General features: G+C 35.6%; 1 protein-coding gene across 1 annotated transcript in view; it reads left to right on the forward strand.

Moving 5' to 3' along the window:
- The window catches only part of UHRF2 (ubiquitin like with PHD and ring finger domains 2), a 75,166-nt gene that overhangs the window by 45,331 nt on the left and 17,787 nt on the right, over window positions 1–12,048 (forward strand). Inside the window, exons 5-7 of the mRNA XM_048930577.1 lie at window positions 2,386–2,495; window positions 7,582–7,768; window positions 11,778–11,901. Coding sequence (XP_048786534.1) covers window positions 2,386–2,495; window positions 7,582–7,768; window positions 11,778–11,901 — 421 coding nt within the window. The remainder of the gene's footprint in view (window positions 1–2,385; window positions 2,496–7,581; window positions 7,769–11,777; window positions 11,902–12,048) is intronic.

The following is a 12,048-nucleotide window of genomic DNA, read 5'->3' on the forward strand; positions in this document are numbered from 1 at the left end:
GGGTTTCGTTGCTTGTGGGTTTTTGTCAGGCTTAGTTTTCTTCTGCCTCAGTTAAGTCAGCATGTGGCAGAGTCCAAGAACTGGTGTCAGCACAAGGGAAGTGGTGGGAGCAGACAATGAGATGAGGGAGAGAGCAAAGCCATTCTTTTTCCCAGAGATGGCCTCTTTTCTGAGAACTCTGGTCTTACTGAAGAAGCAGAGGCACACCCTCAAGCAAAATATTTGGGCAAGTCAAGTCCTAAATTCAAGTTACCACAAACTATTAACAGACAAATAGAAACTTTTTTAATAGAGCATCTTAATTTACATTTCCATTGGCTGTTTCATTTGTCTGCTTCAAACTTAGGAGGGCATGAAGGCTTTGAGTCTGCTTTAATAGTAAAAACCACTCTTATGCATCAGTAATAGACAGACAGAAACAGTAGTAAGATTTAGATGGATTTACTTTAATTAGATGCATGTTTTTTGTGGGTAGATATGTACGTAAATTTCTTTCCCACATTGCTTTTAGCAGTAGTAAACGTGTTCCCCCACACATTTAGAGCTGTGAATCTGGTCACAGTCTAGCTGCTTCCATACACCAGACTACCCATCTGGAAGTCTTGGAGATGTTCTGTTATTGTGGTTAACCTCATTTACTGCGGTCCATAATATCGTTTCCTTACCTGTCTGTAGTCTGATGTAGTTTTCTAGCTAAGAGCTTTTGGTATGAATGCACCACCTGGCTGTCTTCAGAAGAACTTATAAATTGTCTCTGTGAATATTTCCTACAAATACTCTACAAATAAGGCTTAGAAAATCTGTACAACCTTCAGACATATTCTCAGGGACTTGTGTAGTCTAATTATTTGAAAGAAACAAAACTGGTTGTCTATGCTTGGAGAATTGTCACCAGTGTGGCAATATTTAATCATTATCTTTAATTATTTGTTTTCATTATTTCTGGGTAATGACACAGTGCACTTTAGTTTTGGTTAGCAGAATCTTGCATAACCTATTTCAAATAATGAACTGTGAACAGTGCAATAGTTTGTGTGTTTTGTTTTGTTTTGTTTTTAATTCATAACAAAGCCTTCTAAAAATCTGTATAATCTTAACGCCTGTCTAATTTGGAAATAGGCTGTGTGCTACTGCTTTTATATTATGTCCAGGCATCTAATGTCTCTATGGCAGAGAAGAAAAAAATACATTCCTTTTGTTGTAGCATTCTCAATGGATACTTTAACTACAAACATAACAGTTGTGGAAAAACGTTAAACTTTGTAACTTTTGTAATTCAAGTCAGGACATCTGTGGTCTGTATTCCTTTTGTTGCTTTTGTATTTTCAGATTTTGAAGAGATTTGCTGGAACAAAGAGTAGGAGTATAGCAGTATAAGCTAGACTACTTTGTGAAGAGAAGTTCAGCAAAACCTGAATCTCCTTCAGATCTTGTTTTAATAACTGAGTATCGCTCTCTGCAAGAAATGAAGCTGTCCAGCAAGCAAATTCCTTTCTGTTTTATGAAACTGATAATGACACATGATTCAGTGCAGTTAGGATGTGCTCTGTAATAAATTCTTACAGTCTGGATTATAGTGAAAATTAGCAATCAGCTCTAAATTATTTAGTACACTGAAGAATGCACAGTGTCATCAGGGGGGAGGAAAAGGAAACATTTGTAAAGCGTAGGAGTTGTATAACCTTTTCTTTCCTGCTGCATCTATAATTGAATTAGAATTTCATTAAATTCACTGTGAGCAAGTGAACACCTTTACTCTTTGGAGTCATAAATTATTTGCCTGTTGTGGAGACTGCACTGAATTTGTCATCAATGATTACTGTTGGTAGATAAATATCGTTTGCAGGACTAGATTTTAGTTTTCCAAAAATTTTTAGAAGCCTTTTGAAGCTTTCTATTAGTTTACAGTTATCTTTTTTATTGCTTCTCTTACTCTACGGGTTCCAACTAGCATCTGTTATTGTGTATTGTGAGACATGGTCTTGGTTTATTTCTAACAATATATTTTCATTAAAATGTTTATTATACTTTATTCAAGAGGATATGATTTTTACTCGTCTGCTGCATTCAGCCGACAAAACAGCTTGTGGTTGTAGAGATGGAACTGCAGTGTTATGAATGGCTGTCAATAAGGTTGTATTCAGTTATATTCTTGACGTGGCAGCCAGGTAATATGAGGAGAGTGAGCTAGTCTTTTGTTCATGTGAGTGCAACGAGTGTGTGTTTTGGCTTTGGTAGAAGTTAGTATTACATAGAATTTTTGGTGTGAATTGAATCAGCATTGAAAAAAAATACACCAGTGAGATTTTTTTGCATTGCTTAGGATTCATAAATTACTGAATCCAGATCTGCGATAATAAATTGAATGTACTTCTTATTTTTCAGAGGCCCAGAAGACACGATAAATGATTGTAAAATCCTTTTTATAGAGGAAATGTACAAGATCGAAAAGCCAGGAGCTTACCCATTGACATTTGGTGATGGAGATTTCAAAAGTACGTGTTTCTTTTCTTTTTTTTTCATTATTTGAACAGGACTAAAAATTGAGTACTTGAATGATGCTTCTTTAAAAATAAGAACTGGAATGCAAAAGTAGTAGTAAATATTTCCATGTGCAGGAAAGCAGTAATGTAATTCTTTTTAGATTTCTGTTCTAAAATTGTATTTACTGTAAGGTGTCTTTTAAAATCTTTGTTCTATGAGTCATGAGCAGGGAAGTGGGAGCGTTCCAGACAAGCTGTGTAGAATGAGTTCATAATGATAGTCAAGTTACTAAACAGTTGTTCAGATTACCAGAACTTCTATGACAATTGATACACCATTCAATCTTCTAATAAATCAATAAATGCCAAAGACAGAACTAGTCTGTGATTCTACTCTTTAACCCTGTCATTACATAAGAATTGTAGATAAATAAATGAATAAATAAAGGACTGTATGTCAAAGCTGTTAGTACAGCTGTTAGTGAAAAGAATCAGATATTTAGTATTTGAATGGTTATTTGGCCCAGCAAAACCTTCTGAAAATAACTGCCTTATTTCCTCATCCTCCCCACAACCAAAGGAAGAAGTTGGTAGCATATATAAAACACACCGTGGCATTTTGTCCAAAGTTTAAAAATACATTGTAGTTTCACTATTCACAATAGTGAATGAGACTGAGAGACTGATCTCCACCTTTACTAGTAGATGTTTCTGAATTAAAAAATGAGGTAGTTACATAATATTTTAAATACAGACTCCAGGTGTTTTTCAGAGCTTTTGTGGGTAGCTTTGAATGCACAAGAACTAATCTGCTTACTGCTAATTTGCAGTCATCTGAAGAAACAATTTTTTTAGAAAGCACGTTCCATTTGAAGTGATACCCTGAAAATACAAATACCAATTTCTGTAAATGAATTTTTCACAACTCTTTTCTTATTACTTGTGATTTACTTTCCTGAAATGGCTCACAAAAAAAAAAAAATCATGTTTATCTTATTAGTAAAATCAAAGGGATTTTGCAACATCTAAAAATGTGTGTTTTTATAAATTGTATCATGAGAAATTTTACACATACTGCTTTACGTTAACATATTTACTTAGTTTGCAAGTATAATTATTTATGAAACTTTTTAAAAGGCATAATTTTTTTTTGTTCTTCCCACACATATTCTATTTAATTAATTAATTTTGAAATGTATTTATGTGTTAAGGAAATGAATAATTTCTATGTTGCTGATTACACAAAATTGGCAAAGTAGGACCATTTGAGTCCTGAGTGGGTATTTATTCATTTTGTATTCTCTATTTCTTGTGCTGACTTTCGTTTTTATTGCTTCAAATTCAGGCTCCTTATTTTCACTTACATCGTTGCCCTATTCATTTCTGTTCATGTGATTCTGTTTTTTGTAGCAAGCTGTCTTGTCATTGCTCACTTTTGCACAGTGCACATCTGTTGAGCTATAAGCCATACGTAGTACAGTCTTTGCCTCTCAACTGTATTTCTCTAGTCCTAGTTTGTATTTAAACATTTTGAATATGTATGCATATATCTGCATGCACAACTACTTTATATGTATGCTATGAAAAATGGTATAATCTTGTTACAACAGCAGGTGAAATTAACTGGCCTTAAATGCTCCATTAGATTGTTGTGAATACAATCAGAAAATGCACTGACTGTATTTTTGCCTATATTAAGCCCCTGTTTGTGTCTTTCCATAAGTTAGAATAACTAGTCAGCTGGATAAACAGTGCAGGAAAATTGTTTGTCTGTGGTTATATGTTACTTAGACTTTGTGTGTGTCAATTAGGACAAATGAGTACGGTGTGTCAGTGTAAGTTTAGCTTTTGCATTTAAATAGAAAGCAGTTGTTTTGTAATAATTGAATGAGAGCCTAAATTCTGCAGTACAGGAAAAACATTATAGCTAAAAGCTGTTAGAAAATTAAGTAGTTACGTTCTTGTTATTAAATATCAAGTATTTCTATGTAAAATGAGATTAAAAGCTGGACATCAAGATACATTATTTCCATTAGGATTAATGAGTGAAATAAACATGGGATAACTCTTTCTGTAAAACAAGAGACTGCAAAATAATACGTGCAACCCAAGGGCACTATGTGCTGGGGACAAACAGGCCTGTCTCGATATGACCAAGGATATTCAGTGTATTTCATTGATGAAATAAAGGCAGAAATGTAAGAAATTAAAGTCAGGTAATGAAAATGAATTTCATAGGTATACTGATGAATGTCAAAAAACTTCAGGTATCATTGAACTGAATAAATACATCAACCTCTACTTGCTTATTTATTAATCTATTTTAAGATTGTTGCTAATCTTTGACCGAGTAAATTTCGTAAGCCTAGGCAACCCACGATACAAAGATACAGATAAAAACGGGTTTTTTTGTCTGCTATTTATCAGATGAGGCAGTGTTTCTGTAAGGAGAGCTCAGTCAGAGAGCTAGTGCTGGTAGCCTTACAGATTTGCTCATCATGTTTCCATGGTATCTCACTAGGTGTTCTATTTGTAGCTGGTAATTTTTCATTTTCAGACATTCTTTTAAGTTTTTCAACTTTTCTGTTTTTTGTCTTAAAAATTGCGGGTAGCTGTACTCCTTCCACTTGAGAAAAGCATTGCTCAAGAGCACACAGAAGGACTGCTGATATAAAACAACGTCTAGCATTCCAGTCCCCCTTTCTGATAAGACTTTCAGTCTAGAGCTTGTTCTGTCCACAGAATTTTTATGCTGATATCTTATTCATGTTGACCACATTTTCTGTAATGTCTATTATGTTGTGAGGTCAGATTTTTCCAAGAAGCGAATGGTATTTCCATGAACCTTCAGTTATTCTTTTTGCTCTCTGTATGTTTAGAAAAAATGTAAAAGTATCCTGAACTCTTCTGGTAAATTAACCATTTTTCTTTCTATTCAGGAATCAGCTCTTAAAAGAAGTATCGATGGTTTATGTTATACAAGCAAGCTAACCTACAGTGAATTAATAAGCTTTCCAGCTTCTATATGCATCAACTTAAACAATAGCTCGTGGTGAAGAAAAATAAGAAATAAAGCTAAGAGAAGATGAAAGCTTGTGCTTGAGCAGTGTTGCCCTGCATGAGTCAAAGAACTCTAGAGTTCGAAAATTCTAGTTTCCTATAAAGTGTGTCTGAAAGGCACAAGTCCTTTCTAATGAAAGAAATCCTGTTTTGCTACGGATTATAGATAAATCTTCTATGAGAAAGACAATTTTTATGATTTTTCACTTGTACCCTCTCTATTTGTGTAATATTCTTAGACCTCCTTGTCAGATTTATTCCGAATGTATTTGCTTGTGCCATCATGGCCGTATTCTCTGAGGCTTGTTCCAGAGAACGAAAGTGGCAGTTTTTGTATGACTAATGACTTGGGCTATTTTTGACAAAGATTATGATGTGGATAATTTTGCCTGTCCTGATCATGCTGCTCTTCTTGGCAAGTTGCCATTTTGACTAGACGTTATCGAACAATTCAGAAGTTTCTCAGATAGTTTGCCTGAGAAAATTCATCTTAAGTGTTAGTATTCCAGCTATTTCAGTTTCTGAACTACTGTAATTCATGGTTAATTTTTTTCCGGAATTGTATACAAAAGAATATTTGCTAGCTTAGTCTTCCCTATTCCCTTTTCTGAGTTTGCATTGAGATTTTTCCAGTTAGATTACAGTAAGAGAGTACATGTTAAAGTACTCTTGCAAACTGAAGGCCATTATCAGTAGTTAAAATGTTTTTTGGAAAGAAAAGTCTGTTCTTCCTACTATACAGTATTTCTGACAGTCTACAGCTACTTTAAAGCTTCAGATCTGTTTAAGAGGATAAAATTACAGAATGTTGTATTAGGGCCTAAGGGCCAGAAATTCAAGTTGTAGACTTCACAAAATGGGTGGAGAAAGTTAGGTAGTAGCCCTTTATAATTTTGTATATTGTAAACTTTCAGAAAAAGATCTCTGAATTATTTCAGTTGTCTAGATTCCTACTGCAAACTTTGAACTCCCAAATAGGTTTCTAGTCTTTCTTAACTCCTGATTCAAAAGCACTTCCTTCTTTCAGATAAGCAAATATTTCCAGGCCAGTTTGAATGTACTCAATCATTGTACTGGGCTAGTTTAAGCTCAAATTCACTTCCATGGCATTTCTACATGATTTTCACAAAGAACATGTACATGGGCATGTAAGGACTTGATTATCCTTGAGGTTCCCTTCCAACTCAGGATATTCTATGATCCTATGATTTTATTTATTTATTTTTCTTTTAATGAAGATTTGCTTCAGCAGTGATCATGTTCTCTTCTGGAGTCTTCTTGCATTTCTCTGGACTTTCCATTTGTTTCAATTTTTATTATTTTTTTTTTAATCTTGTAAATTCTCCTGTATGTATTTAGTGTTTCCTCTCTGTACTCTTTCACATCTGTTTTAAGCTACTAAATGCTTTTCTATTCTATAAAAGCATTTTTTCCATCTTTTGGAAAATCAGTGCTGATGTTTGGGATTTTTTATGTGATCTCTTGAGTCCAAATTTCCAAGCAAGCTGAAACAGAAAGTTAGTGCTTCTTTGTGTGTAAACTAAACTGTTATTGTGAACAACTGATGATTTTTGGGGTGCTTATGAATTTAGACGATTCTTAGTCAGTTCTTCTGTGCAATTCTAAACTTAGTTTTAAGGGGGAAACAGCTGTTCTAGATTGTAGTTTTTTTCTTTATTTGGTTGGTACCAATTACCTAGTTGCGGATTCTTCATGGCTGTATTTAAGAATCCTCCAACTAAAGGTTGTGCAAGGTTTTATCTGAAGGGAGACTCTGCAGGTGGCATCTTGGGGGTGCTGAGTCACGATGGGCTAGCGGGGAGAGAAAAAAAGAGAAGTTCTTTGGGCATTGTCAGTGCTGCTTGTTTATACGAAGAGCACATCCCTTTAGCCTGGATAGTCAAATATAAGTATCAGTGTGGAAAGAATCCATTTTGAAGAGGGTGGTTTTGGAGTGCAGAAAGAATTGTTTCCTATTGCTACAGTAATACTATTATCTAGGATACATGGCATTTGACTTTTTCTTTGTTTTTGACAGGAAAAAGTGGCCCTGAGTGCAAGCACTGTAGGGCTGATCCAGATAAGGAATGCCGGTTTTGTTCGTGTTACTTGTGTGGTGGAAAACAGGATGCTCACATGCAACTCCTGTGTGATGAATGTAATATGGCTTATCACATATACTGCCTGAACCCTCCCTTAAGCAAGATACCAGAAGATGAGGACTGGTAAATATACAAGGATGATTTACTTATCTATATTACCATTATGCACAAGGTACCTCTTTGTTATTTGCACCTCATGAGGGACAGAACTGAAAAATATTTATAATTCTGTTTTTCATCTGTTTACTTAATATAGATACGTTATGTTTTCTGTCAAGATATTTTTTAAAAAATCATTCATAAAGGATTAGTAGTAAGCTTTAATTGTCATTACTGGGTTTAAAAAACTGATACGTTAATTTTATTCGTTTTAATCATTATTATATTGCCTGACCTGTATTTATCTGCAGTGGTTGTTCCCTTTTAATGTTGTTCAAAATTCTTGAACAACTCAGTTTCCTCAACTTCCTCTTTCCCTTCATCCTCTGATAGTGTTACTATCCCTGTGCTGTGATGTTTGTCTGTCTTCTGATTGCCTCTACCCCATTCCTTTCTTCCACTGTAGGAATTCCACCAGTCTGTCATTCTCCATTTCTACTCTCCCTGGCTCAGTCAGCAGGAAAACTAAGCTAACTCACGTTGTTAAATCAAGATATTTGTATTTTGAAGTTAGTCTGCACAGAGCCAGAAGCAGCCCATTAAGTTATCTTGGGCTGTGCCATTTTTTGTCTTTACTAGCTATCTGCATTTTACACTGTTCATATTTTTAACCTGTCTGTGGTTTAAATGAGGTGCTAATCCTTTATAAATGACTATTAAATAGAAATTCATTCTAATAAAGTTTTCCATTATGTAGACATCATTAAATGCCCAAGGTGTCAACAGATTACATTGTATGGAATGTTTTTGGGCCTTGTGATTAATCTTTGAGGAACCGTACACTTCACCTAAAAATTCCATTAAGTGGTGTGGAAGTTTCAACGTTCTCTGGAAATAAATCTCAGTTTATTATACTGTAGTGGATGCCACGTTCAAAGTAGGTTTGTGTACTGGTGTCTAATGCTGTGCCTGTTTTCTATGGTGCTGCATTCTTAAGGAGCTACTTCAGTGTTGATGCTGATGTGCGATTAAGCAATCGAGAGCACTAAAACTGATAGGTGTGTGTCAGTGTGTACATTTGGCCTCACAGATATTATCGTATCTTTTTCCTATGGAATTGCTTCATTGAGAAGAATTGTATTCACTGTTTCTTGGAAGAATTGCTAGCTTGAAACAGTATCTAAAAATATTTTCAATGCCTGCTGGAAATAGGTATGGGTTGTTGGAACATAAAACAGCATTTATTTCAGTGTTGCCTGTGTTCTTTCCACTTCTTCTCAATGACAGTATGCTTATGCAGCAGTGTTTATTATGCAGCATATTAATCCTAAGTATTTCCAAGATCAGGGCAGATTGCTCTTCTGTACATGACGTATCCTTACTTCCTACTAATTGCCAGCATTAATGAATTGATATCATGTACTGGAGACTGTTCTCAACACAGGTGGTTTCTTTTTGTTATTTATTTACTGCAGTCCTTGAACACTATTCTTATCTAATAGTGCTCAACTTTTGGGCATACTAGCCGAGAAGTTCCTATTTGATTTCATTCATAATGTTTGGTCCATGCATTCTTCTGCTCTTATCCAATACTACAGCAATATTTAGTCATTATAAAGTTTCTGATTAAAAAAAAAATATATATATATATATATATGCTTCAAATATACATGACCCCCCCCTCCCACGAAACCCCCAAATCATTCGTTTTACTCTGAGAGCAATTTATTCTCACCAGTTTCTCCTGCATCTTCAAATGAACAGTGCGTTTACTAATTGGTTTACTAGTCCTGAAATATCACCAGCCACTGGTGTCTCTTTCTAGAGTGCTAAGATTCTCTTGGCCAGCTGAGTGCCAAATGATTGTTATGATTAGTTATTACTGCTCTGACATTCACTGGCATCCATTCTTTTCAGGAGCTTCTTAGGAGATGTTCTTAGGAGTTACTCTATGTTTTTTTTTTGTTTTGTAACAATATGAACCTTAAGATTTATTTAAGTAACTAAATCACCACATCTGGGAATTAAATCATTGGATGGGAGTGGTGCTGTTATGAAGATGTTGTCTCTTTTATTGTTAATTTTGAGATACTTAGTGATACCAGGCCTCTGCAGTCTTAATGATTGGTTCAGTAGAAGCTGTGCAGTTACTCTTGGCAAAACAGTGTCTCCTATCAAAGAGGATGTCTGTGTCCTCACAACTTCTTGGAATCATAGAATGGCTTGGGTTGGAAGGGACTTTAAAGATTGTCTAGTATTCTGTCACACTAGCAAAGGGTGATGGCTTGTCATTCTTAAGTTCGTGCTTAGTCTAGTTTGCTTTAGAAGGCAAACTGCCTGTTTCATTCTCTGAAGATTATAGGGCTCTTCTTCAGAGAGGAGGCTATCAATTTAGCACTGATGCCACACTATTTAATATTCCATACAAACCTCAATTTAAAAAGTGTGAAGGTAGTATGGTTACCTTGTCATGAAGCAGAGAGTGTCATTGTTAACCTTGTGAACTTATATTAATGACACAGAGTTGTTTGAATTGGAAGGGACTCGTGATGGTCATCTAGTCTATCTCCCTGCAGTGAACAGTGACACCTACAGGTAGATCAGGTTGCTCTGAGACCCAAATAGCCTAACTTTGAGTGTCTCCGTAAGCAGGGCATCCACCACCTCTTTGGGTACCTTGCTTCACAACCCTGATCTAGTAAATTAGTTAAAAAAATTCTGCTTATGTCCAGTTTAAATCTTCTGTCTTTTAGTTTGAAACAATTTCCCTTTGTCCTGTCACAACAGACTCTGCTAAAGAGTCTTTCCCTTCTTTCTTACAGCTCCCCTTTAGATACTGAACTGCGATTATCAGGTTTCCACAGAGCCTTCTCTTTTCCAGGCAGAACAAGCCCCAGCTCTCTCAGCCTGTCTCCGCAGGGGAGATGTCCCTTCTTTGAAGGTGGCACTGCATGCTTTTTTTCAAACAACTGTAATATCATTCAGGGCTTTAGCGATAGAATGACATTTACAATAGAAATTCAGCATCTTGTATTATTTTTCTTTCTTTTTATCAGTGTAGTTTCAATATCTAAATGGTTCAACACTTTTAATAGTGAAGGCTGTTCCTGTGGATGTTGATCATTAATTCTCCTGCTCCTAATCAAATGCAGAAGTTCATTAATAAATTCAAAACAATGGTAGCAGTAGTAATAGCAGCTGTAATGACAGTCGTAGCGGTAGTCATCTAAACTAGGTTATCAATGCTTTTAAAGTCAGGTTTCTTCTCTAAGGCATATGTGCCAAACTTAACTTATAGCAGCTGGAAACATGGACAGTCGTCTTTGCATTGGCATTCTTGGAGTGGGATGAAAAGGTTATTAGAAACAGTAACAGAACCAGAGCACTGCTTTTCTCTCTCTGCTGAAGTCACTACATACTGCTATCTCCTTCTTTCCTGCCAGGTTGGCTTTGTGTTAGTTGGAATAAGTTCCAGTGCTATATTTCAAGTGCCTTAGGCATTGTGGGGTAGGATTGAGCGTGTGTGCGTTTGTGTATCCGTGTGTGTGTCTGTCTACATGTTTCAGAGTTTCTTGGCTTTGTTTCACATTTAGCTGTCTATAATGAAATGTATGGCAGTAGAAGCAGAAAATAAGGGTAGAGTGGGTAGGACATACAAACAAACCATAACCACTGGTCAGCAGCACAGTCTAATTGCGCCTATCTTCTTTACATGGCCTGAACAAGAAGGGACAGAATGAAGAGAGAATACAGGAAACATGGGACATCTCACACATCATGTGAGAAAGAATAGAGAAATTATTGCCTTTAACACTCTACCTTCAGAAATACTGAAATGCCCTATTTTAAATTTGACAGTGTTTGTTCATGTTGGGTTCTCTTTTTTCTGCAGGCTTTAGCTGCTTGAGAGTGGTATATATTTGCTAGCTTGAAATATTCAGTCAAGATAAACCGATTGACACTATTTTGGCTACAGGAAATGTATTGGCATTATTATGAAGTAATTGAGAATTTAATAAAACCGTTTTTTTAGGTATTGTCCTTCCTGCAAAAATGATTCTAATGAAGTTGTAAAGGCTGGAGAAAAGCTCAAACAGAGTAAAAAGAAAGCAAAGATGCCATCTGCCAGTACTGAAAGCCAGAGAGACTGGGGCAAGGTAGAGTGTATTTTAGAAATAGCTATTACTCTAATTGTTCATGTATGTGCTACATCTGTAATTGTATATGCACTACACAAAATTCAGTACTGGATTGCACAGACGATAAGACAATGTTGAATCCTGCCCACTGTCTATTGACAGCTG

Source organism: Lagopus muta, chromosome Z (assembly GCF_023343835.1).
Source record: "Lagopus muta isolate bLagMut1 chromosome Z, bLagMut1 primary, whole genome shotgun sequence".
NCBI lineage: Eukaryota > Metazoa > Chordata > Aves > Galliformes > Phasianidae > Lagopus > Lagopus muta.